This window comes from Bombina bombina, chromosome 7 (assembly GCF_027579735.1).
Source record: "Bombina bombina isolate aBomBom1 chromosome 7, aBomBom1.pri, whole genome shotgun sequence".
Taxonomy (NCBI): Eukaryota; Metazoa; Chordata; class Amphibia; order Anura; family Bombinatoridae; genus Bombina; species Bombina bombina.
The window spans coordinates 237,420,870-237,448,757 of record NC_069505.1 but is presented as its reverse complement, the minus strand read 5'-3'; the positions used below and the strand labels follow the sequence as shown (position 1 = coordinate 237,448,757).

At 40.3% G+C, this 27,888-nt stretch overlaps 1 protein-coding gene across 3 annotated transcripts in view; it reads left to right on the top strand.

Moving 5' to 3' along the window:
- The window catches only part of SPTY2D1 (SPT2 chromatin protein domain containing 1), a 128,383-nt gene extending 101,873 nt beyond the window's left edge, over positions 1–26,510 (top strand). For 2 of the 3 annotated variants that reach the window (XM_053720670.1, XM_053720669.1), the window contains exons 5-6: positions 4,055–4,132; positions 26,097–26,510. In XM_053720670.1, the coding sequence (XP_053576645.1) occupies positions 4,055–4,132; positions 26,097–26,202 (184 nt within the window). In that variant the 3' untranslated portion in view covers positions 26,203–26,510. The remainder of the gene's footprint in view (positions 1–4,054; positions 4,133–26,096) is intronic. The other variant, XR_008403217.1, reaches the window with a different exon arrangement.
- Positions 26,511–27,888: the final 1,378 nt, after the last annotated feature.

The following is a 27,888-nucleotide window of genomic DNA, read 5'->3' as shown; positions in this document are numbered from 1 at the left end:
TATTTTGGGTGTGGATTATTTTCAGCAGGAATTGGCTGTCTTTATTTTATCCCTCCCTCTCTAGTGACTCTTGTGTGGAAAGATCCACATCTTGGGTAGTCATTATCCCATACGTCACTAGCTCATGGACTCTTGTTAATTACATGAAAGAAAACATAATTTATGTAAGAACTTACCTGATAAATTCATTTCTTTCATATTAACAAGAGTCCATGAGGCCCACCCTTTTTTGGGGTGGTTATGATTTTTTTGTATAAAGCACAATTATTCCAATTCCTTATTTTATATGCTTCGCACTTTTTTTCTTATCACCCCACTTCTTGGCTATTCGTTAAACTGATTTGTGGGTGTGGTGAGGGGTGTATTTATAGGCATTTTAAGGTTTGGGAAACTTTGCCCCTCCTGGTAGGAATGTATATCCCATACGTCACTAGCTCATGGACTCTTGTTAATATGAAAGAAATGAATTTATCAGGTAAGTTCTTACATAAATTATGTTTTTTTTATTTGATTGCATTTGGCAGTGAAATGGTGGCATGAAATATACCAAAATGGGCCTAGATCAATACTTTGGGGTGTCTTCTAAAAAAAAATATATACATGTCAAGGGATATTCAGGGATTCCTGAAAGATATTAGTGTTCCAATGTAACTAGCGCTAATTTTGAAAAAAAGGGGGTTGGAAATAGCAAAGTGCTACTTGTACTTATGGCCCTATAACTTGCAAAAAAAGCAAAGAACATGTAAACATTGGGTATTTCTTAACTCAGGACAAAATTTAGAAACTATTTAGCATGGGTGTTTTTTGGTGGTTGTAGATGTGTAACAGATTTTGGGGGTCAAAGTTAGAAAAAGTGGGTTTTTTCCTCATATTATATAATTTTTTTTATAGTTAATTATAAGATATGATGAAAATAATGGTATCTTTAGAAAGTCCACTTAATGGCGAGAAAAACAGTATATAATATGTGTGGGTACAGTAAATGAGTAAGAGGAGAATTACAGCTAAACACAAACACTGCAGAAATGTAAAAATAGCCTTGGTCCCAAACGGACAGAAAATGGAAAAATGTTGCGGTCATTAAGGGGTTAATATAGCTGAGATAAGGAGCAGTCTGCAGAGGTTTAATTACAAGGTAATCACAGGTAAAAAGTGTATTAATATAACTGAGATAAGGGTCAGTCTGCTGAGGTTTAATTACAAGGTAATCACAGAGTTAACAAGTATATTAATATAACTGAGATAAGGTGCAGTCTGCAGAGGCTTAGATACAAGTTAATCACAGAGGTAATATGTGTATTAATATAACTGAGATAAGGAGCAGTCTGCAGAGGCTTAGATACAAGGTAATCACAGAGTTAACAAGTATATTAATATAACTGAGATAAGGTGCAGTCTGCAGAGGCTTAGTTACAAGTTAATCACAGAGGTAATATGTGTATTAATATAACTGAGATACGGGGCAGTCAGCAGAGGTTTAATTACAAGGTAATCACAGAGGTAAAAAGTATATTAATATAACTAAGATAAGGGAGCAGTCTGCAGAGGCTTAGATACAAGGTAATCACAGGTAAAAAGTATATTAGTATAACTGAGATACGGGGCAGTCTGCAGAGGTTTAATTACAAGGTAATCACAGAGGTAAAAAGTGTATTAATATAACTGAGATAAGGAGCAGTCTGCAGAGGCTTAGATACAAGGTAATCACAGAGTTAACAAGTATATTAATATAACTGAGATAAGGTGCAGTCTGCAGAGGCTTAGTTACAAGTTAATCACAGAGGTAATATGTGTATTAATATAACTGAGATATGGGGCAGTCAGCAGAGGTTTAATTACAAGGTAATCACAGAGGTAAAAAGTATATTAATATAACTAAGATAAGGGAGCAGTCTGCAGAGGCTTAGATACAAGGTAGTCACAGAGGTAAAAAGTATATTAATATAACTGAGATAAGGAGCAGTCTGCAGAGGTTTAATTACAAGGTAAAAAGTATATTAGTATAACTGAGATAAGGAGCAGTCTGCAGAGGCTTAGATACAAGGTAATCACAAAGGTAAAATGTGTATTAATATAACTGATATAAGGGGGCAGTCTGCAGAGGTTTAATTACAAGGTAATCACAGAGGTAAAAAGTATATTAATATAACTGAGATAAGGGGCAGTCTGCAGAGGCTTAGATACAAGGTAATCACAAAGATAAAAAGTGTATTAATATAACTGAGATAAGGAGCAGTCTGCAGAGGCTTAGATACAAGGTGATCACAGAGGTAAAAAGTATATTAATATAACTGAGATAAGGGGCAGTCTGCAGAGGCTTAGATACAAGGTAATCACAGAGGTAAAAAGTGTACTAATATAACTGAGATAAGGAAGCAGTCTGCAGAGGCTAAGATACAAGGTAGTCACAGAGGTAAAAAGTATATTATTATAATTGAGATAAGGAGCAGTCTGCAGAGGCGTAGATACAGGGTAATTACAGAGGTAAAAAGTATATTAATATAACTGAGATAAGGAGCAGTCTTCAGAGGCGTAGATACAGGGTAATTACAGAGGTAAAAAGTATATTTCTCTTGTTAAGTGTATCCAGTCCACGGATCATCCATTACTTATGGGATATATTCTCCTTCCCAACAGGAAGTTATGGATGATCCGTGGACTGGATACACTACAAGAGAAATAAATTTATCAGGTAAGCATAAATTATGTTTTCTATAACTGTGTTGGTTGTGCAAAACAGGGGAATGGGTAATAATGGGATTATCTATCTTTTAAAACAATACACATTTTCAAGTAGACTGTCCATTTAAACATGATACCTGGAGCCTTAGAGGACCAGGATGACTACAAAACTGGACTATGGTAGCAAGAACCATTTTAAATATGAAGCACATGAAGCACAGTGTATATGAAAGACATATTTGTGCGACTTGAGTTTTAAGCATAGATGTTATTGCATCATCCCATGGTTAAAATGTCTGTGCTAATGATGATGAAAATTAGGATTAAATACTATGACAATGATTTTATGGGGTTTGTAGACTTTTCTTCATGCCATTAATTAACCTTTTAAAAAAAAGCCTGTGCGATCTTTTTTATCTTCAGTTTATGCATTAAAACTTCTGTAAGATTTTCTGATGAGTGTGCGAGACGTAGAGAGATTCTGTAGGTGTTTTGTTTACAGCAAAGCTCTGAGTTTTTATTTCCTAATGAAATACAATAGCCTGCCCCAATAAGGGTAAACCGCAGCATACCTGACCAATGAAACATAACCCACAGCGACCCCTGGAAACCGCAAATAAAAAGTGCCCTTTAGCATTCTCTACTGACACCACGTAGCTGTTTTAAGTTCTTCTTTTTTTTTTTTTTTTTTTAAAGGGACATGGAACACCACATATTTACGTGATTCAGATAGAACATACAATTTTAAACAACTTTCAAATGTACTTCTTTTATTAATTTTGCTTCATTTTCTTGGTATCATTTGTTGAAGAAACAGCAGTGCACTACTGGGAGCTAGCTGAACACTTTGGGGAGCCAATAACAAATGACATATGTTAAGCCACCAGTCAGTAGCTAGCATACAGTAGTGCATTGCTGCTCCTGAGCCAACCTAGGGATGCTTTTCAGCAAAGGATAACAAGAGAAGGAAGCAAGTTAGATGTTGTATGAGTAAAGTAATAATTCAGAGCCTTTTATAGGTTTCATGGCTCTTTAAATACAGTGTCCGTTATCAAACAAAGAAAATATTGAATTGTGGTTAGAGCAGTTGCACGGGACCCCATGTCAGCTGAGACCCTGTAGTTCCACCACTGCGGATCCTACGTTGGCCATCTCCATGCCACAATAATGTAGAGAATATACTCGCATGTCTGTCTTGTAGAAGGTTGGGTCCAGCTGCTTATTGTGCACGTGGGATTAATTATGCTTCTAATGAGCTATTTTTTTTCACTTATTGACAGGCTGATTCCTCCAGTCTGATTTCTTTGGTTGCTGAATATAAGATCATTATTCCTAACAATCATATTAACTGTAACATGCATCTGTCTTGCAGGTATAAGGATGAAAGTGATTACGCCTTGAGATACATGGAAACCAGTTTTAGAGAACAGCAAAAGGAGGAAGCCAGGAGGTACATATGGGTATTATATGGAGATTAATTAACCTGTGCTTATATAGAAAAATATTGCACCTTAGCCGCTATTTGTTGTAGATCTTAATTACAGGCACGGATATCGGAATATTAACAGAAAAGCAAATGTAAAGAGAATATATATACAGTATATATATATATATATATATATATCAGAAAGAATAGGGATGGCGCTACTTTGCAAATACTATATGCCAAATAAGAAAAGAAATACAAGTGCAGATGTCAAATACCGTCCACCAATAAAAAATCTATACATATAAATATGAATGTGGATGTAAATAATTAGCATACAAAAAAAGAAAACAAACATGTATGTACAGATCACTCAGAGGGATGAGAGTATTACTATAGAGTCTCAAAGTCAAATGTAAAGAACAGGTCCTGTGCGATCACACTCCCCAAAGATAGGAAATCTTGTTCAAGCCCCACTTATATGTACACTTACTTCAAAAGACCTCAATCTGTATGAGGTAAGGCAAAAACATATTGGTCTAATCGAGAGTTTATTATTTTGAGGCAGAGCAAGCTTGTTCTGCTCTTTCCTGGGGTTTAGCTGTAGCCCATGTCAGTCTCTTCAGTAGAGCAGTGGTGGCTTTTAAGCAATTGGGAACTTGTGGGGTATAATCCTCACTGCGCCTCACAAATAGTTGTTGCTGCCCTAACGTGAAAGCCTGAGTAAGATCACTCAGTCTTTCTTTTTTTCCTCAGGTCCATGTGAGGGCGAATGCTTCTCAAACCGGGTGAGCTGCCCTGCTACCAGGCAGGTTTACATTGAGGTCTATGTGAGGAGTGGCTTCCTCTCATACCGGTCAGACTGTCGTCCTGCTGGACGGCTGGATTGCAGGTAAGTGCTTTTTGTTCTTCTATATAGGGGGGGCTGTGCACTTATGACATATACTGCAGCTTTCTTTGGGACATAATATATCTTTGGAAGGATATATTTGTAGCAGGATGCAGGTACTATTGTGACTAGGAGACTAGGGGTTAATACTTTCCTGTATACTAGTATAGCCTGTTATTTCTTCTACAAGATATGACGAGTCCACAGATTTCATCCTTACTTGTGGGATTTATCCTCCTGCTAACAGGAAGTGGCAAAGAGCACCACAGCAGAGCTGTATATATAGCTCCTCCCTTCCCTCCACCTCCAGTCATTCTCTTTGCCTGTGTTAGTAATAGGAAGAGGTAAAGTGAGGTGTTAGTTTTAGATTCTTCAATCAAGAATTTTTTTATTTTAAAATGGTACTGGTGAGTACTATTTTCCTCAGGGAGAAATCGTCAGTCTGGATTCCCAAGAGGAATGAAGAGATTATTTTTCTGCCCTGAGGTTGATGATCTTAGCAGACGTTACTAAGATCCATTCTGGTTCCCACAGAGCTTCTGAAGGTAGTGCAAGAAAAATCTTCAGTGTGGAGAACGGTGTCATGCTTACAAGCAGCATTGAGGTATGTTCAGTCTTTTATTTCTGAGGAGACTTGTTATATCAGAACTGGCTGACATTATTCCCTGCAGGGGAAGGGGTAAGCAGTAGACCTAAATGGGTTAGGGTGGTACTGAAATTACTGTTTTATATATAGATTACTATGTTATGTGACTCAATATGGGCTTGACACTGGGAGAGGCAGCTGAGAGACTTTCTATTTTTATTGCTTGGCATAGTGATATGTTTGGGTGAAGGCATTAGGGGACCACATGGCTTATTAAAACCGCTTCCCATGCGCTTATGGAGACAGTTAATGCGACGCCCATGGTGGGCGGGGCCTATTTCGCACGCTCAGACGCGCAGTTTTCTCCTCGCTAGAAGGCAGCAGGCACTAGCTCCGGTGGGGCCTAAGTTTGAGTTTCAGTCACCGGATCGTTATTGACTCAGTCTTGAGTACCCTGGCAGGTAGGCGCCACAGCAGAGCTGTGGCAAGGTGCAGGGGCTGTTATCTTTTTTTTAAAGTTTATTTACAAATAAAGACACTTTAAAATGTGATTTAGCATTTTTTTCTCAAATTGTGCTATCATTTTTGGTTAATTTGAACTGTTTATTATCATTTTTAGTGCTGAAAAATCGTTTTTGGTGCAATACAGAAAAATTGTTGCGCTTTTATTTAAAGGCGCAGTACTTTTTTTTTTTTTTTTTTTGAAAATTCTTTGAATCAATAAATAAGGTTAAAAGCGACTATTTTGGCTATTGTTAGTCTGTTTAACATGTCTGAACTTGAGGAAACTCCTTGTTCTATGTGTTTAGAGGCCATTGTGGAATCCCCTCTTACTTTGTGTACCTCTTGTACTGAAAGGGCCTTACAATGTAAAAAGCATATTTTATGTAAAAGTGTGCCTAAGGATGATTCTCAGTCTGAAGAGAATCAGGATATGCCGCCTAATTCTCTCCAAGTGTCACAACCTTTAACGCCCACCCAAGCGACGCTGAGTTCCTCAACCGCATCTAATTCTTTTACTCTGCAGGATATGGCTGCAGTTATGTCAACTACCCTTACAGAGGTTTTCATGGTTCCCAAAAAAGAGGGAACGTTCAGACCCATTTTAGATCTCAAGAGTATAAACAAGTTTCTCAGAGTCCCATCTTTCAAGATGGAGACTATTCGAACAATTTTACTAATGATCCAGGAGGGTCAATATATGACTACCGTGGACTTGAAGGATGCATACCTTCATATTCCTATCCACAAGGATCATCATCAGTACCTAAGGTTTGCCTTCCTGGACAAACATTTTCAGTTCGTGGCTCTTCCCTTCGGGTTGGCCACAGCACCCAGGATCTTCACAAAGGTTCTAGGGTCCCTTCTGGCAGTTCTCAGACCGCGGGGTATAGCAGTGGCGCCTTAGCTGGACGATATTTTGATTCAGGCGTCGACTTATCTAACAAAGTCTCATACAGACACAGTGTTGTCCTTTCTGAGAACTCACGGATGGAAGGTGAATCTAGAAAAAAGTTCACTAATTCCACAGACAAAGGTTCCCTTCTTGGGAACTCTGATATATTCTATAGCCATGAAGATTTTTCTGACGGAGGTCAGAAAGTCAAAGATTCTAAATACATGCCGAGCCCTTCAGTCCAATCCTCGGCCATCAGTGGCTCAGTGCATTTAGGTCATTGGATTGATGGTGGCGGCAATGGACATCATTCCGTTTGCTCGATTTCATCTCAGGCCACTGCAACTGTGCATGCTCGGACAAGGGAATGGGGATTATGCAAATTTATCTCCTCAGTTAAATCTGGACCAGGAGACCAGAGACTCTGTTCTTTGGTGGTTGTCGCCGAATCATCTGTCCCAAGGGACGTGTTTCCGCAGACCCTCGTGGGTGATAGTGACAACGGACGCCAGTCTACTAGGCTGGGGTGCAGTCTGGAATTCCCTGAAGGCTCAGGGTGTATGGACTCAGGTGGAGTCTCTACTTCCAATCAATATTCTGGAATTAAGAGCAATATTCAATGCGCTTCAGGCGTGGCCTCAGTTGGCTTCGGCCAAATTCATCAGATTCCAGTCGGACAACATCACGACTGTGGCTTACATTAATCATCAGGGAGGAACGAGGAGTTCCTTAGCGATGAGAGAAGTATCCAAGATAATTTGATGGGCGGAGACCCACTCTTGTTATCTGTCAGCAGTCTACATCCCAGGAGTGGACAACTGGGAAGCTGACTTTTTAAGCCGACAGGCTTTTCATCCGGGGGAGTGGGAACTCCATCCGGAGGTATTTGCCTCACTGATTCTCCAATGGGGCAGGCCGGAATTGGGATCTGATGGCGTCTCGACAGGAATACCAAGCTCCCAAGATACGGATCCAGGTCGAGGGATCCTCAGGCCGAACTGATAGATGCCTTGGCAGTGCCTTGGTCGTTCAACCTAGCTTATGTGTTTCCACCGTTTCCTCTCCTTCCCCGGGTGATTGCTTGGATCAAACAGGAGAGAGCTTCAGTAATTCTAATCATGCCCTCGTGGCCACGCAGGACTTGGTATGCAGATCTAGTGGACATGTCCTCTCTGCCTCTGTGGAAACTTCCAGTGAGACAGGACCTTCTCATTGAAGGTCCTTTCCAACATCCAAATCTGATTTCTCTGCAGCTGACTGCTTGGAGATTGAACGCTTGATTTTATCTAAGCGGGGTTTCTCTGATTTGGTCATCGATACTTTGATTCAGGCACGTAAGCCTGTCACTAGAAAGATCTATTATAAGATATGGTGTAAATATCTTTTTTGTTGTGAATCCAAGGGCTACTCATGGAGTAAAGTTAGAAAGTGAGCTTTAGTTTTCCAGACAAATATAAGATAAGGAAGCAAGTGTGTGTACACAAAGTGATAACATAATGAGATATGATATTGCCTGATGCTCAACCCATTGTAATAGGCTGTGGTTTAAAAGCACAAAACCAGCTACTTCATATACACAAATAAACTTGAAAATGCAATTTCTCATACATTAAAAATATATTAACATAAAAACTATTTTACAGTGTACTGTCCCTTTAAAATAATCTCTTCATGTTTGGGATTTCATGTAAGCAGTATATTCAGGACTCTGATGTGTAACAATTTTATTTACAAACTCTTCCGATTTGTAGTTTTGCCTTTAGGCCTAGTCTCAGTCCCACAAATCTTTTTGAAGGTTCTAGAGACTTTTTTTGGCAGTAGCCAGATCTCAAGGTATTGCGGTGACACCTTACCTGGACACAAAGTAATTGGTCTAATGTTGGCTTTCGTGGACTTTATTAATTTTGCTTGATTCAATCTGAGACCCCTACAGTATTCAGACAATGGAATGGAGACCTTCTCTGTCCTGGAGGGGGGGGGCTCTCTCAGGACCTTCTGCCCTAAGGCACATGCTTCTTGAAACCATCCTGGGAGATTGTGTCTTCAAGTGCTAGCCTTTCCGGTTGGAGAGCAGTTTGGGGTTCCTTAAGAGCTCAGGGAATCTGGAATCAGACAGTTTGTCCTGCCTTTAAATATCTTAGAGTTTAGAGCTATCTTCACTGTTCTGATAGCTTGGCTCCTTCTGAGTTTGATCCGGTTTTCCTGTCAACTCTTACTAACTAATTTTAGGCACTATTAGATGCTGATCCATAATTATAGAATAATGCAGATAATTACCACATCATCATCTAAAATGAGAGGGTTAGTTATAAGGTTTGAATCCAGGCAAAGGCTCCTGCTATCAAAATACCCCCCCTTTGTTTTTGGAGTTTCACATCTGTCTCATTTCTTCCATTCTCATCCCAGGTGTGGATTACTGGGAGGCAGATTACCTGAGCAGGCAGACTTATTCCCAGGGGAGTGAGCACTTTTTCCAGGTGATATCCCTTAGGTGGAGGTTTCCAGAGTTGAACTTGATGGCTTCTGGTTTAATCTCCAAGTTTCCCATTTATGGATCCAGATCAAGATATCTGCAGGTAGCTCTGGTAGACGTCCTAGCGGTTCTGTGGGATTTTAGTCTGCTTTTCTGGTTTCCTCCGTTTACTCTCCGGTGATAGTCCGTATCAAATTGAAACTGGTTTTGGTGTTTTTAATTGCTCCAGCTTGGCCTCGCAGATTTTGGTTTGCGGACCTGGGGAAGATGTCCTTTTCTCCTCCATTGAAATTCCACTGAGGAAGGACCTTCTACTTCGGGGTCTTTTTTTCTTCATCCAATACTAGATCCTCTGAAGCTGGCTGCGTGGAGATTGAATGCCTAGTCTTGTTTAGACAAGGGTTTCTGACAAGGTTATTGACACCTTGTTCAGATTTGTAAGCAGATTATTCGCAAGATTTTCCATAAGGTTTGGTGCCCATACCTTTTACTGGTGCAAGTCACAGGGTTTCTCTAGGTGTAAGGTGAGAATAACCTTATTCTGTCCTTTCTCCAGGAGGGTCTGGAAAAGGGTTTGTCTGCTCTGTTGTTTTTTTCTCTTGTAAGATGTATTTAGTCCACGGATTCATCCTTACTTGTGGGATATTCTCCTCCCCTACAGGAAGTGGCAGAGAGAGCACCCACAGCAGAGCTGCCTATATAGCTCCCCCCTTAGCTCCACCCCCCAGTCATTCTCTCTGCCTGCTTAACTGCTAGGAAGGGCAAAGAGGAGTGTGGTGACAAAAAATGTTAGGTTTTTATTTTCTCAAGCGAAAGTTTGTTATTTTAAATGGTACCGGTGTGTACTATTTACTCTCTGGCAGAAAAGGGATGAATATTTCTGCAAGGAGGATGATGATCTTAGCATTTTGTTACTAAGATCCACTGCTGTTCTCACAAGGGCTGAAGAGTACAGGAAAACTTCAGTTGGGGGAACAGTTTGCAGGCTAAACTGCATTAAGGTATGTTCAGTTTATTTTTTTCTAGACAGACTAGGTTATTTCTAGAAAGGCTGGCAATATCCCCATAAGGTTAGGGTAAGCTGTATTCAGACACTTGGATAGGAATTTCAGCTTGCATGAAGGGCTCATTAGTTACTGGTGACACTGTTTGGTAAAAACGTTTTTGTTTATTCAGTAAATGATGCAATTATAACGATTTTTTGAAGGGACTAAAGGGGTCATTATGGCTTGTTTTAGGGGTTTTTAACCCACATGGTTTATTTAGAGACACTCTAGTATTTTTCTGTTAGGCCTCAAAACTCGAGTGAGGTGGGAGGGGCCTATTTTCGGGCATCAATTGTGCAGTTTCGTTTCCTCTGAGACTTCTAACTGTTTCTCCAGAGGTTCCTGCCGTGTTTGAGGGCTGTAAAAGAAGTTTTTTTCCCCACAAATTGTTCTGAAGGGCAGGTAGGCGCCACAGCAGAGCTGTGGCAAGGTGCTGAAAGTCTTTTTTACCGGTTTTGATGTTTTTTCAATCCGGTTTTGCCATTAAGGGGTTAATTGTTTTTGCATAGCTGTGCAAAGTTACTAAGGCTATATGATACTACTGTAAACATTTTGATATGTTTACTGCTTTTTTACACTGTTTTGCAGAATTTGTGCAGCTTTTTTCTCTTAAAGGCACAGTACCATTTTATTTCTAAGTGTTATTTACTTTCATTACAGTGTTTTCCAAGCTTGATTGTTACATTACTAGCCTGTTTAACATGTCTGACACCAAGGAAAATCCTTGTTCAATATGTTTGGAAGCCATTGTGGTACCCCCTCTTAGAATTTGTCCCAATTGTACTGATATGTCTATAAACTATAAAGAACATATATTAGCACTTAAAAATAGAGCAATAGATGATTCTCAGTCAGAAGTAAATGAGGGTTCGCCATCTAGCTCTCCCCAAGTGTCACAACCAGTAACGCCTGCACAAGTGACGCCAAGTACCTCTAGTGTGTCGAATTCATTTATTTTACAAGACATGGCCACAGTTATGAATACAACCCTCACAGAGGATAGCTCTGGGTTAAGGAAAAATGCTGAGCAGTCTGACGCTTTAGTAGCCGTATCTGATATGCCCTCACAATGCTCTAAAGTAGGACTATACGCTCCATTCTTCCTTTAGTACAAGAGGGTCATATACGCAGACTTAAAGGATGCGTATATTCATGTTCCTATACCATCACAGATTCCTGAGATTTGCCTTTCTGGACAAACATTTCCTGTTCGTGGCCCTTTCCTTTGGTCTAGCCACGGCTCCCAGAATTTTTTCAAAGGTTCTGGGGGCTCTTTTGGCAGTGATCCGTTCTTGTGACGACATATTGGTTCAGGCGCCATCTTTTCAACAAGCAAAATCTCACACAGAGATATTGTTGTATTTTCGTTTCCCACTGATGGAATGTTAATCTGGAAATAAAGCTCCCTTTCCCCTGCTACAAGAGTAGTGGAAAAACAAAATAATTTCTTCTTGCCTCGCTCTTCAGGCTACTGCTCATCCTTCAGTGGCTCAATAAATGAAGGTAATAGGTTGGATGGTAGCTTCCATGGACATCATTTCTTTTGCTCGATTCCATTTGAGAGCTCTCCAGTTGTGCATGGAATGGCGACCATGCGGATCTATCTCAGAGAATAGAGTTAGATCAGTCGTCAAGGGATTCTTCACCGTGGTGGATTTCTCAGGAACATCTGTCTCAGGGCACATTCTTTGGGAGACCTTCCGGAGATCTTTGTCTATTTCTCAGGGAAAGTAAAGGTCAGAAAGCTACTGCTACTACTTTTTCTTTTTGGTTACGAAGTATAATTCGTTTGGCTTATGAGACTGCTGGACAGCAGCCTCCTGAAAGAAATACGGCTCATTCCACAAGAGCTGTTCCCTCTTCTTGGGCTTTCAAAAATGAAGCTTCCGTGGAACAAATTTGCAAGGCTGCAACTTGGTCTTCTCTGCATACTTTTTCCAAATTTGATACTTTTGCCTCGGCTTAGGCTTCTTTTTTGAGAAATGTTCTTCAAGCGGTGGTGCCTTCTGTTTAGGACTGCCTGTCTTGTCCCTCCCTATTTATTCGTGTCCACTAGCTTGGGTATTGGTTCCCAACAGTAATTACTCAACCTGTGGACTCGCATATCTTGGGAAAGTAAAACAAAATGTATGCTTACCTGATAAATGTATTTATTTCCGCATATGGTGAGTCCATGGCCCCACCCTTTATTTTAGACCGTTGTTCTTTTGACTATAACCTCAGGCACCTCTACACCTTGTGTTACTCCTTTTTCTCCATTTCTCTTCAGTCGAATGACTGTGGGTTGTGGGTAAGGGAGTGGTACTTAGCAGTTTAACTGTGGTGCTCTTTGCCGCCTCCTGCTGGCCAGGAGTGATATTCCCAACAGTAATTACTCAAGCCGTGGACTCACCATATCCGGAAATAAATACATTTATCAGGTAAGAATACATTTTTGTTTTTTTGCCTCAGCTGAGGCTTCCTTTGGGGAGAAAGGTTCTTCTAGCAGTTGTGCCCTCCATTTAGGTCTGCCTGTCTTGTTTCTCCCTCCCTTTCCATTCTGTGTCCTCTAGCTTGGGTATTGGTTCCCACTAATAATTAGAATGGATTTGTGGACTCTCCATGCCATTGGAAAGAAAACAAAATGTATGCTTACCTGATAAATTCTTTTCTTTCCTGGCATGGAGAGTCCACGACCCGCCCTTGTCTAATTCAAGACGGCTTATTATTTTTTATTTTTCTAAAGCTTCAGGCACATCTATACCCTTGGTGTTTCTCTTCTCTTTCCGTATTCCCTCAGCTGAATGACTGGGGATTATGGGAAGTGGGAGGAATACTTTTGCTGGGGTGTTCTTTGCCTCCTCCTGATGGCCAGGAGTTGAATTCCCACTAGTAATTAGAATGGATTTGTGGACGCCATTCCAGGAAAGAAAATAATTTATAAGGTAAGCATACATTTTTTATTTTTTTTAAGAAAGTTTAAAATGGTCTTTAAAGAATATGATATGTGGTTTTAAAAGTCCAGAGTATTTTAGGGATATACTCCTTGGAAGCCCTCATGATGAGTTAGTTCCATTTCATGAGGCCAATTAGAAGCCAGATATGTATATTTGCAATGCTCTGTACAGTTGTATATATGTTGCCGGTTCAAGAACTGGCAGCTGTATTCTCTTCATTCTTTCTGAGACGAATGGAAAATTACATCTTTCAGAGATAAATTACAGGAACATAGGCAAAATTAAATTAAATAGATATTGCATTTTTACTACACTTAAAGGGACAGTCAACACCAGAATTTTTGTTGTTTAAAAAGAAAGATAATCCCTTTTTCTCTTGTTACGTGTATCCAGTCCACGGATCATCCATTACTTGTGGGATATTCTCCTTCCCAACAGGAAGTTGCAAGAGGATCACCCACAGCAGAGCTGCTATATAGCTCCTTCCCTTAACTGTCATATCCAGTCATTCTCTTGCAAGCCTCAACCAAGATGGAGGTCGTAAGAGGAGTGCGGTGTTTTATACTTAGTTTATTCTTCAATCAAAAGTTTGTTATTTTTAAATGGTGCCGGAGTGTACTGTTTATCTCAGGCAGTATTTAGAAGAAGAATCTGCCTGCGTTTTCTATGATCTTAGCAGAAGTAACTAAGATCCATGGCTGTTCTCACATATTCTGAGGAGTGAGGTAACTTCAGAGAGGGAATGGCGTGCAGGTTTTCCTGCAATAAGGTATGTGCAGTTAATATTTTTCTAGGGATGGAATTTGCTAGAAAATGCTGCTGATACCGAAGTAATGTAAGTAAAGCCTTAAATGCAGTGATAGCGACTGGTATCAGGCTTATTAATAGAGATACATACTCTTATAAAAATGTAATATAAAACGTTTGCTGGCATGTTTAATCGTTTTTATATGTATTTGGTGATAAAACTTATTGGGGCCTAGTTTTTTTCCACATGGCTGGCTTGAATTCTGCCTAGAAACAGTTTCCTTAGGCTTTTCACTGTTGCAATATGAGTGGGAAGGGCCTATTTTAGTGCTTTTCTGTGTAGATAAAAATACTGACAGAGACATCCAGCTTCTTCCTGCATGTTCCAGGACTTCTCTGGAGGGCTCAAAAGGCTTCAAAGTCATTTTTGAGGGAGGTAAAAAGCCACAGTAGAGCTGTGGCAGTTGTTGTGACTGTTTGAAAAAACAAACAAAAAAAAAAAAAAACGTTTTTGTCTTTTATTATTCAGTTTTGGGTATTAAGGGGTTAATCATCCATTTGCAAGTGGGTGCAATGCTCTGCTAACTTGTTACATACACTGTAAAAATTTCGTTAGAGTAACTGCCCTTTTTCACTGTTATTTCAAATTTTGACAAAATTTGTGTTTCTTAAAGGTGCAGTAACGTTTTTTATATTGCTTGTAAACTTGTTTAAAGTGTTTTCCAAGCTTGCTAGTCTCATTGCTAGTCTGTTTAAACATGTCTGACATAGAGGAAACTACTTGTTCATTATGTTTGAAAGCCATGGTGGAGCCCCATAGGAGAATGTGTACTAAATGTATTGATTTCACCTTAAACAGTAAAGATCAGTCTTTAACTATAAAAGAAATATCACCAGAAGATTCTGACGAGGGGGAAGTTATGCCGACTAACTCTCCCCACGTGTCAGACCCTTCGCCTCCCGCTCAGGGGATGCACGCTAATATGGCGCCAATTACATCAGGGACGCCCATAGCGATTACCTTGCAGGACATGGCTGCAATCATGAATAATACCCTGTCAGAGGTATTATCCAGGTTGCCTGAATTAAGAGGCAAGCGCGATTGCTCTGGGGTTAGGAGAAATACAGAGCGCGCAGATGCTGTAAGGGCCATGTCTGATACTGCGTCACAATATGCAGATCATGAGGACGGAGAGCTTCAGTCTGTGGGTGACATCTCTGATTCGGGGAAACCTGATTCAGAGATTTCTAATTTTAAATTTAAGCTCGAGAACCTCAGTGTGTTGCTTGGGGAGGTATTAGCTGCTCTGAATGACTGTAACCCAGTTGCAGTACCAGAGAAATTGTGTAGGCTGGATAAATACTATGCGGTACCGGTGTGTACTGATGTTTTTCCTATACCTAAAAGGCTTACAGAAATTATTAGCAAGGAGTGGGATAGACCGGGTGTGCCTTTTTCCCCACCTCCTATATTTAGAAAAATGTTTCCAATAGACGCCACTACACGGGACTTATGGCAGACGGTCCCTAAGGTGGAGGGAGCAGTTTCTACTTTAGCAAAGCGTACCACTATCCCGGTTGAGGACAGTTGTGCTTTTTCAGATCCAATGGATAAAAAATTGGAGGGTTACCTTAAGAAAATGTTTATTCAACAAGGTTTTATTTTACAGCCCCTTGCATGCATTGCGCCTGTCACGGCCACGGCGGCATTCTGGTTTGAGGCCCTGGAAAAGGCCATCCATACAGCTCCATTGACTGTAATTATTGACAAGCTTAGAACCCTTAAGCTAGCTAACTCATTTGTTTCTGATGCCATTGTTCATTTGACTAAACTAACGGCTAAGAATTCGGGATTCGCCATCCAGGCGCGTAGGGCGCTATGACTTAAATCCTGGTCAGCTGACGTGACTTCGAAGTCTAAATTACTCAACATTCCTTTCAAGGGGCAGACCTTATTCGGGCCTGGTTTGAAGGAAATTATTGCTGACATTACTGGAGGTAAGGGTCACACCCTTCCTCAGGACAGGGCCAAAGCAAAGGCCAAGCAGTCTAATTTTCGTGCCTTTCGAAATTTCAAGGCAGGTGCAGCATCAACTTCCTCCGCTTCAAAACAAGAGGGAACTTTTGCTCAATCTAAGCAGGCCTGGAAACCTAACCAGTCCTGGAACAAAGGTAAGCAGGCCAGAAAGCCTGCTGCTGCCTCTAAGACAGCATGAAGGAACGGCCCCCTATCCGGTGACGGATCTAGTAGGGGGCAGACTTTCTCTCTTCGCCCAGGCGTGGGCAAGAGATGTTCAGGATCCCTGGGCGTTGGAAATCATATCTCAGGGATACCTTCTGGACTTCAAAGCTTCCCCTCCACAAGGGAGATTTCATCTTTCAAGGCTATCTGCAAATCAGATAAAGAATGAGGCATTCCTACGCTGTGTGCAAGACCTCCTAGTTATGGGAGTGATCCATCCAGTTCCGCGGACGGAACAAGGACAGGGTTTTTAGTCTAATCTGTTTGTGGTTCCCAAAAAAGAGGGAACCTTCAGACCAATTTTGGATCTAAAGATCTTAAACAAATTCCTCAGAGTTCCATCATTCAAAATAGAAACTATTCGGACCATCCTACCCATGATCCAAGAAGGTCAGTACATGACCACAGTGGACTTAAAGGATGCCTACCTTCACATACCGATTCACAAGGATCATCATCGGTTTCTAAGGTTTGCCTTTCTAGACAGGCATTACCAATTTGTAGCTCTTCCCTTCGGGTTGGCTACAGCCCCGAGAATCTTTACAAAGGTTCTGGGCTCACTTCTGGCGGTTCTAAGACCGCGAGGCATAGCGGTGGCTCCGTATCTAGACGACATCCTGATACAGGCGTCAAGCTTTCAAGTTGCCAAGTCTCATACAGAGATAGTTCTGGCATTTCTGAGGTCGCACGGGTGGAAAGTGAACGAGGAAAAGAGTTCTCTATCCCCACTCACAAGAGTCTCCTTCTTAGGGACTCTTATAGATTCTGTAGAAATGAAAATTTACCTGACGGAGTCCAGGTTATCAAAACTTCTAAATGCTTGCCGTGTTCTTCACTCCATTCCGCGCCCTTCGGTAGCTCAGTGTATGGAGGTAATCGGCTTAATGGTAGCGGCAATGGACATAGTGCCATTTGCGCGCCTTCATCTCAGACCGCTGCAATTATGCATGCTGAGTCAGTGGAATGGGGATTACACAGATTTGTCCCCTCTGCTAAATCTGGATCAAGAGACCAGAGATTCTCTTCTCTGGTGGTTGTCTCGGGTACACCTGTCCAAGGGTATGACCTTTCGCAGGCCAGATTGGACAATTGTAACAACAGATGCCAGCCTTCTAGGTTGGGGTGCAGTCTGGAATTCCCTGAAGGCACAGGGATCGTGGACTCAGGAGGAGAAACTCCTTCCAATAAATATTCTGGAGCTAAGAGCGATATTCAATGCTCTTCTGGCTTGGCCTCAGTTAGCAACATTGAGGTTCATCAGATTTCAGTCGGACAACATCACGACTGTGGCTTACATCAACCATCAAGGGGGAACCAGGAGTTCCCTAGCGATGTTAGAAGTCTCAAAAATAATTCGCTGGGCAGAGTACCACTCTTGCCACCTGTCAGCAATCCATATCCCAGGCGTGGAAAACTGGGAGGCGGATCTTCTAAGTCGTCAGACTTTCCATCCGGGGGAGTGGGAACTCCATCCGGAGGTGTTTGCTCAGTTGATTCATCGTTGGGGCAAACCAGAGTTGGATCTCATGGCGTCTCGCCAGAACGCCAAGCTTCCTTCTTACGGATCCAGGTCCAGGGACCCAGAAGCGACGCTGATAGATGCTCTAGCAGCGCCTTGGTTCTTCAACCTGGCTTATGTGTTTCCACCGTTTCCTCTGCTCCCTCGACTGATTGCCAAAATCAAACAGGAGAGAGCATCAGTGATTCTGATAGCACCTGCGTGGCCACGCAGGACTTGGTATGCAGACCTAGTGGATATGTCATCCTTTCCACCATGGACTCTGCCTCTAAGACAGGACCTTCTGATACAAGGTCCTTTCAATCATCCAAATCTAATTTCTCTGAGACTGACTGCATGGAGATTGGCTTCTCCGAGTCAGTCATTGATACTTTAATACAGGCACGAAAGCCTGTTACCAGGAAAATCTACCACAAGATATGGAGTAAATATCTTTATTGGTGTGAATCCAAGAATTACTCATGGAGTAAGGTTAGGATTCCTAGAATATTGTCTTTTCTCCAAGAGGGCTTGGACAAAGGATTATCAGCTAGTTCCTTAAAGGGACAGATTTCTGCTCTGTCTATTCTTTTGCACAAGCGTCTGGCAGTGGTTCCAGACGTCCAGGCATTTAGCCAGGCTTTGGTTAGAATTAAGCCTGTGTTTAAACCTGTTGCTCCCCCGTGGAGCTTAAACTTGGTTCTTAAGGTTCTTCAAGGAGTTCCGTTTGAACCCCTTCATTCCATTGATATTAAACTTTTATCTTGGAAAGTTCTGTTTTTGATGGCTATTTCCTCGGCTCGGAGAGACTCGGAGCTATCTGCCTTACAATGTGATTCTCGTTATCTGATTTTTCATGCAGATAAGGTAGTTCTGCGTACCAAACTTGGGTTTTTACCTAAGGTAGTTTCTAACAAGAATATCAATCAAGAGATTGTTGTTCCATCGTTGTGCCCTAATCCTTCTTCAAAGAAGGAACGTCTTTTATATAATCTGGACGTAGTCCGTGCCTTGAAGTTTTACTTATAAGCTACTAAAGATTTTCGTCAAACATCTTCCCTGTTTGTCGTTTACTCTGGACAGAGGAGAGGTCAAAAAGCTTCGGCAACCTCTCTCTCCTTTTGGCTTCGGAGCGTAATACGCCTAGCCTATGAGACTGCTGGACAGCAGCCCCCTGAAAGGATTACAGCTCATTCTACTAGAGCTGTGGCTTCCACCTGGGCCTTCAAAAATGAGGCCTCTGTTGAACAGATTTGCAAGGCTGCGACTTGGTCTTCGCTTCACACTTTTTAAAAATTTTACAAATTTGATACTTTTGCTTCTTCGGAGGCTGTGTTTGGGAGAAAGGTTCTTCAGGCAGTGGTTCCTTCCGCTTAATCCTGCCTTGTCCCTCCCATCATCCGTGTACTTTAGCTTTGGTATTGGTATCCCACAAGTAATGGATGATTCGTGGACTGGATACACCTAACAAGAGAAAACATAATTTATGCTTACCTGATAAATTTATTTCTCTTGTAGTGTATCCAGTCCACGGCCCGCCCTGTCCTTTTAAGGCAGGTCTAAATTTTAATTAAACTACAGTCACCACTGCACCCTATGGTTTCTCCTTTCTCTGTTTGTTTTCGGTCGAATGACTGGATATGACAGTTAGGGGAGGAGCTATATAGCAGCTCTGCTGTGGGTGATCCTCTTGCAACTTCCTGTTGGGAAGGAGAATATCCCACAAGTAATGGATGATCCGTGGACTGGATACACTACAAGAGAAATAAATTTATCAGGTAAGCATACATTATGTTATTACCCATTCCCCAGTTTTGCATATCCAACACAGTTATGATACACGTTTTACCTCTGTAATTATCTTGTATCTAAGCCTCTGCTGACTGCCCCCTTATTTCAGTTCTTTTGACAGACATGCAGTTTAGCCAATCAGTGCTTACTCCTAGGTCACTTTACGTGCATGAGCTCAATGTTATCTATATGAAACGTGAACTAATGCCCTCTAGTGGTCAAAATGTATTCAGATTAGAGGCAGTCTTCAAGGTCTAAGAAATTAGCATATGAACCTCCTAGGTTTAGCTTTCAACTAAGAATACCAAGAGAACAAAGCAAAATTGGTGATAAAAGTAAATTGGGATGTTGTTTAAAATTGCATGCCCTATTTAAATCATGAAAGTTTTTTTTGGACTTGACTGTCCCTTTAAATTATTTCCAGTTTTCATAAAATACTTATTTCTTTCATGTAATTAGCAAGAGTCCATGAGCTAGTGACGTATGGGATATACATTCCTACCAGGAGGGGCAAAGTTTCCCAAACCTCAAAATGCCTACAAATACACCCCTCACCACAACCACAAATCAGTTTTACAAACTTTGCCTCCTATGGAGGTGGTGAAGTAAGTTTGTGCTAGATTCTACGTTGATATGCGCTCCGCAGCAGGTTGGAGCCCGGTTTTCCTCTCAGCGTGCAGTGAATGTCAGAGGGATGTGAGGAGAGTATTGCCTATTTGAATGCAATGATCTCCTTCTACGGGGTCTATTTCATAGGTTCTCTGTTATCGGTCGTAGAGATTCATCTCTTACCTCCCTTTTAAGATCGACGATATACTCTTATATATATATATATACCATTACCTCTGCTGATTTTCGTTTCAGTACTGGTTTGGCTTTCTACAACATGTAGACGAGTGTCCTGGGGTAAGTAAGTCTTATTTTCTGTGACACTCTAAGCTATGGTTGGGCACTTTTTTTTTTATAAAGTTCTAAATATATGTATTCAAACATTTATTTGCCTTGACTCAGGATGTTCAACATTCCTTATTTTCAGACAGTCAGTTTCATATTTGGCATAATGCATTTGAATCAATCATTTTTTCTTACCTTAAAAAATTTGACTTTTTCCCTGTGGGCTGTTAGGCTCGCGGGGGCTGAAAATGCTTCATTTTATTGCGTCATTCTTGGCGCAGACTTTTTTGGCGCAAAAAATCTTTTCTGTTTCCGGCGTCATACGTGTCGCCGGAAGTTGCGTCATTTTTTGACTTTCTTTTGTGCCAAAAATGTCGGCGTTCCGGATGTGGCGTCATTTTTGGCGCCAAAAGCATTTAGGCGCCAAATAATGTGGGCGTCTTATTTGGCGCTAAAAAAATATGGGCGTCGCTTTTGTCTCCACATTATTTAAGTCTCATTTTTCATTGCTTCTGGTTGCTAGAAGCTTGTTCTTTGGCATTTTTCCCATTCCTGAAACTGTCATTTAAGGAATTTGATCAATTTTGCTTTATATGTTGTTTTTTCTCTTACATGTTGCAAGATGTCTCATGTTGCATCTGAGTCAGAAGATACTTCAGGAAAATCGCTGCCTGGTGCTGGAACTACCAAAGCTAAGTGTATCTGCTGTAAACTTTTGGTAGCTGTTCCTCCAGCTGTTGTTTGTATTAAATGTCATGACAAACTTGTTAATGCAGAAAATATTTCCTTTAGTAAAATACCATTACCTGTTGCAGTTCCATCAACATCTAATGTTCAGAGTGTTCCTGATAACATAAGAGATTTTGTTTCTGAATCCATTAAGAAGGCTGTCTGTTATTCCTCCTTCTAGTAAACATAAAAAGTCTTTTAAAACTTCTCTTTATCCAGATGAATTTTTAAATGAACATCATCATTCTGATTCTAATGATTCTTCTGGTTCAGAGGATTCTGTTTCAGAGGTTGATGCTGATAAATCTTCATATTTATTCAAAATGGAATTTATTCGTCCTTTACTTAAAGAAGTCCTAATTGCATTAGAAATTGAGGATTCTGGTCCTCTTGATACTAAATCTAAACGTTTAGACAAGGTCTTTAAATCTCCTGTAGTTATTCCAGAAGTTTTTCCTGTTCCTGGTGCTATTTCTGAAGTAATTTCCAGGGAATGGAATAATTTGGGTAATTCATTTACTCCTTCTAAACGTTTTAAGCAATTATATCCTGTGCCGTCTGACAGATTAAAGTTTTGGGACAAAATCCCTAAAGTTGATGGGGCTATCTCTACCCTTGCTAAACGTACTACTATTCCTACGGCAGATGGTACTTCCTTTAAGGATCCTTTAGATAGGAAAATTGAATCCTTTCTAAGAAAAGCTTATTTGTGTTCAGGTAATCTTCTTAGACCTGCTATATCTTTGGCGGATGTTGCTGCAGCTTCAACTTTTTGGTTGGAAACTTTAGCGCAACAAGTAACAGATCATGATTCTCATAACATTATTATTCTTCTTCAACATGCTAATAATTTTATCTGTGATGCCATTTTTTATATTGTCAGAGTTGATGTCAGGTTTATGTCTCTAGCTATTTTAGCTAGAAGAGCTTTATGGCTTAAAACTTGGAATGCTGATATGTCTTCTAAATCAACTCTACTTTCCCTTTCTTTCCAGGGTAATAAATTATTTGGTTCTCAGTTGGATTCTATTATCTCAACTGTTACTGGTGGGAAAGGAACTTTTTTACCACAGGATAAAAAATCTAAGGGTAAAAACAGGGCTAATAATCGTTTTCGTTCCTTTCGTTTCCACAAAGAACAAAAGCCTGATCCTTCATCCTCAGGAGCAGTTTCAGTTTGGAAACCATCTCCAGTTTGGAATAAATCCAAGCCTTCTAGAAAAGCAAAGCCAGCTTCTAAGTCCACATGAAGGTGCGGCCCTCATTTCAGCTCAGCTGGTAGGGGGCAGATTACGTTTTTTCAAAGAAATTTGGATCAATTCTGTTCACAATCTTTGGATTCAGAACATTATTTCAGAACTGGTTTCAAGATAAGACCTCCTGCAAAGAGATTTTTTCTTTCCCGTGTCCAAGTAAACCCAGCGAAAGCTCAAGCATTTCTGAAATGTGTTTCAGATCTAGAGTTGGCTGGAGTAATTATGCCGGTTCCAGTTCTGGAACAGGGGCTGGGGTTTTATTCGAATCTCTTCATTGTACCAAAGAAGGAGAATTCCTTCAGACCAGTTCTGGATCTAAAAATATTGAATCGTTATGTAAGGATACCAACATTCAAAATGGTAACTGTAAGGACTATCCTGCCTTTTGTTCAGCAAGGGCATTATATGTCTACAATAGATTTACAGGATGCATATCTGCATATTCCGATTCATCCAGCTCACTATCAGTTTCTGAGGTTCTCTTTCCTGGACAAGCATTACCAGTTTGTGGCTCTGCCGTTTGGCCTAGCAACAGCTCCAATAATTTTTACCAAGGTTCTCGGTGCCCTTCTGTCTGTAATCAGAGAACAGGGTATTGTGGTATTTCCTTATTTGGACGATATCTTGGTACTTGCTCAGACTTCACATTTAGCAGAATTTCATACGAATCGACTTTTGTTGTTTCTTCAAGATCATGGTTGGAGGATCAATTCACTAAAAAGTTCATTGATTCCTCAGACAAGGGTAACCTTTTTGGGTTTCCAGATAGATTCAGTATCCATGACTCTGTCTTTGACAGACAAGAGACGTCTAAAATTGAATTCAGCTTGTCGAAACCTTCAGTCACAATCATTCCCTTCGGTAGCCTTATGCATGGAAATTCTAGGTCTTATGACTGCTGCATCGGACGCGATCCCCTTTGCTCGTTTTCACATGCGACCTCTTCAGCTCTGTATGCTGAACCAATGGTGCAGGGATTACACAAAGATATCTCAATTAATATCTTTAAAACCGATTGTACGACACTCTGACGTGGTGGACAGATCACCATCGTTTAGTTCAGGGGGCTTCTTTTGTTCTTCCGACCTGGACTGTAATTTCAACAGATGCAAGTCTTACAGGTTGGGGAGCTGTGTGGGGGTCTCTGACGGCACAAGGGGTTTGGGAATCTCAAGAGGTGAGATTACCGATCAATATTTTGGAACTCCGTGCAATTTTCAGAGCTCTTCAGTCTTGGCCTCTTCTGAAGAGAGAATCGTTCATTTGTTTTCAGACAGACAATGTCACAACTGTGGCATACATCAATCATCAAGGAGGGACTCACAGTCCTCTGGCTATGAAAGAAGTATCTCGAATTCTGGTTTGGGCGGAATCCAGCTCCTGTCTAATCTCTGCGGTTCATATTCCAGGTATAGACAATTGGGAAGCGGATTATCTCAGTCGCCAAACGTTGCATCCGGGCGAATGGTCTCTTCACCCAGAGGTATTTCTTCAGATTGTTCAAATGTGGGAACTTCCAGAAATAGATCTGATGGCTTCTCATCTAAACAAGAAACTTCCCAGGTATCTGTCCAGATCCCGGGATCCTCAGGCGGAGGCAGTGGATGCATTATCACTTCCTTGGAAGTATCATCCTGCCTATATCTTTCCGCCTCTAGTTCTTCTTCCAAGAGTAATCTCCAAGATTCTGAAGGAATGCTCGTTTGTTCTGCTGGTAGCTCCAGCATGGCCTCACAGGTTTTGGTATGCGGATCTTGTCCGGATGGCCTCTTGCCAACCGTGGACTCTTCCGTTAAGACCAGACCTTCTGTCGCAAGGTCCTTTTTTCATCAGGATCTGAAATCCTTAAATTTAAAGGTATGGAGATTGAACGCTTGATTCTTGGTCAAAGAGGTTTCTCTGACTCTGTGATTAATACTATGTTACAGGCTCGTAAATCTGTATCTAGAGAGATATATTATAGAGTCTGGAAGACTTATATTTCTTGGTGTCTTTCTCATCATTTTTCCTGGCATTCTTTTAGAATTTCGAGAATTTTACAGTTTCTTCAGGATGGTTTAGATAAAGGTTTGTCCGCAAGTTCCTTGAAAGGTCAAATCTCTGCTCTTTCTGTTCTTTTTCACAGAAAGATTGCTAATCTTCCTGATATTCATTGTTTTGTACAAGCCTTGGTTCGTATAAAACCTGTCATTAAGTCAATTTCTCCTCCTTGGAGTTTGAATTTGGTTCTGGGGGCTCTTCAAGCTCCTCCGTTTGAACCTATGCATTCATTGGACATTAAATTACTTTCTTGGAAAGTTTTGTTCCTTTTGGCCATCTCTTCTGCCAGAAGAGTCTCTGAATTGTCTGCTCTTTCTTGTGAGTCTCCTTTTCTGATTTTTCATCAGGATAAGGCGGTGTTGCGAACTTCTTTTAAATTTTTACATAAGGTTGTGAATTCCAACAACATTAGTAGAGAAATTGTGGTTCCTTCATTATGCCCTAATCCTAAGAATTCTAAGGAGAAATCATTGCATTCTTTGGATGTTGTTAGAGCTTTGAAATATTATGTTGAAGCTACTAAGACTTTCCGAAAGACTTCTAGTCTATTTGTCATCTTTTCCGGTTCTAGAAAAGGCCAGAAAGCTTCTGCCATTTCTTTGGCATCTTGGTTGAAATCTTTAATTCATCATGCTTATGTTGAGTCGGGTAAAACTCTGCCTCAGAGGATTACAGCTCATTCTACTAGGTCAGTTTCTACTTCCTGGGCGTTTAGGAATGAAGCTTCGGTTGATCAGATTTGCAAAGCAGCAACTTGGTCTTCTTTGCATACTTTTACTAAATTCTACCATTTTGATGTGTTTTCTTCTTCTGAAGCAGTTTTTGGTAGAAAAGTACTTCAGGCAGCTGTTTCAGTTTGAATCTTCTGCTTATATTTTTAATATTAAACTTTATTTTGGGTGTGGATTATTTTCAGCGGAATTGGCTGTCTTTATTTTATCCCTCCCTCTCTAGTGACTCTTGCGTGGAAGATCCACATCTTGGGTAGTCATTATCCCATACGTCACTTGCTCATGGAATTGCTAATTACATGAAAGAAAATATAATTTATGTAAGAACTTACCTGATAAATTCATTTCTTTCATATTCGCAAGAGTCCATGAGGCCCGCCCTTTTTTTGTGGTGGTTATGATTTTTTTTGTATAAAGCACAATTATTCCAATTCCTTATTTTTTATGCTTTCGCACTTTTTCTTATCACCCCACTTCTTGGCTATTCGTTAAACTGATTTGTGGGTGTGATGAGGGGTGTATTTGTAGGCATTTTGAGGTTTGGGAAACTTTGCCCCTCCTGGTAGGAATGTATATCCCATACGTCACTAGCTCATGGACTCTTTCTAATATGAAAGAAATGAATTTATCAGGTAAGTTCTTACATAAATTATGTTTTCCCTGGGTTATTTTTCTTTTAAGACCGATTGAGCTTTCATTGGGTCAATGTTAACTTGTTTCTTATTTGCCCACAGCTTGCGTCTGGGTATCCAGGAGGACTTGGAGGAACTGAGACGTGAAGAAGAGGAATTAAAACAGAAAGCCAAAAAAGAGAAAAGTGCGAAGAGGCTGAAAACCTGACAGCAGTGTCTATCACTTAACTGTATTTATTTTCTTTTTCCCTGGTTATCAAAAATTTGGAAACATTCTGCACTTTGAGCCAAGGGGTAAATAGACAATAGGACATCTAATGGAATAAAGTTAGGATACTGATTTTCAGTACATTAAATTGTTAACATAAAGATATAAACTTTTTTTTTTTTTTTTTTTGGTCTTGATAAAAGCATATTCAAGCCATTTTGTCAGCTGAGTTTTTTGTCTTTCTGCAGCATGATCACGGAAGAAAATGAATTGCCAGGATCTTCCAGGAAAATAAAATGCTAAATATACTTTGTATTAACTTTTTTTTTTATGTACATTTTTTGAGCAGGATCAGGAAAAGTCAACATATTGACCATAATAAAATATTGCCCCATTTAAAAACTTTTTTTAAACGTCATATGAAAGAACTAAACATTTTGAACTGCTCTCTAACAATGCCTTATTGTGTATTTGTGCAGTATATTTCTTTTTATGGTGAGGATTGTGTGCAAATTTAAGAAGTGCTCTTAATAGGTGTTAAATTTAACAGATTTGTATCTGCTCAGCAAGTTTGGTCAACTGGTGAACAGGAAATGTGACATCATTTTACTCTGCCACTGTGTGGTGATATTTTATATTGGCATTAGGAGGACATTAAAGACCTTGTGCATTTGTGTTACTCCTATGCTCTCTAGAGGTGCCAGAAACCTAATTCTGTAGCCTGCAAATAAAATGGCTGTTATATGCCATTTGCAGCGTTTTGAAAACTGAACTTAAGGATTTTGCTTTTTGGCCTCTAGGAAGAGTGGGACAATGCATATTTTTTTGGCACAATACCAAGAGGTGTTTCATGCCCCTTTAATGAAATTTGATCTCATTGTATTATGTTGTATACTTATCAATGCTCATTGCTATTGGTTATCTAAATCATTAAGTGACCAGCAGTGTTCATATTATATATGATTCATACATCCTAAGGTGCTATATAGTCTACATGATGGTGTATGTATGTGTGTGTGTGTATATATATATATATGTGTATATATATATATATATATATATATATATATATATATATATATATATATATATATATATATATGTTATTATGCTTAAAGGGACATGGACAGTGGCCAAGACATTATCTTGTTAGCATAATGTGCAGAGTTTTGCAAATTGAAACACACCATTTAAGTGTTAGCTCCATTGATTGAAGCCAGTTAGGGCTAGCTGTTAGTTTGTTCACTGTGCTAACCCTATTACTATTTAGTAGACGTGCATTCGAGTGTTTTAAAACTAATGTGAATATGGCCGCTGCCAGTGACATTTGTCTCTCTTCAGAGCCAGATTTCTTCTTGTGAAAATGCAACACACAAAGATCTGGATTTTCACAAAAAAATACTGCTCCGAAAAGAGCCAAATGTCGCTGACAGCGGTCATATTCACATTAGTTTTAAAACAAAACACCCGAATGCGCATCTACATTTCTTTCCTAAGACATGGAGAGTCCAAAACGTCATTCCAATTAATAGTTGGATATTCAACTCCTGGCCAGCAGGAGGAGGCAAAGAGCACCCCAGCAAAGCTGTTAAAGGGACACTGAACCCAAATGTTTTCTTTTGGGATTCAGATAGAGCATGCAATTTTAAGCAACTTTCTAATTTACTCCTTTTATCAAATTTTCTT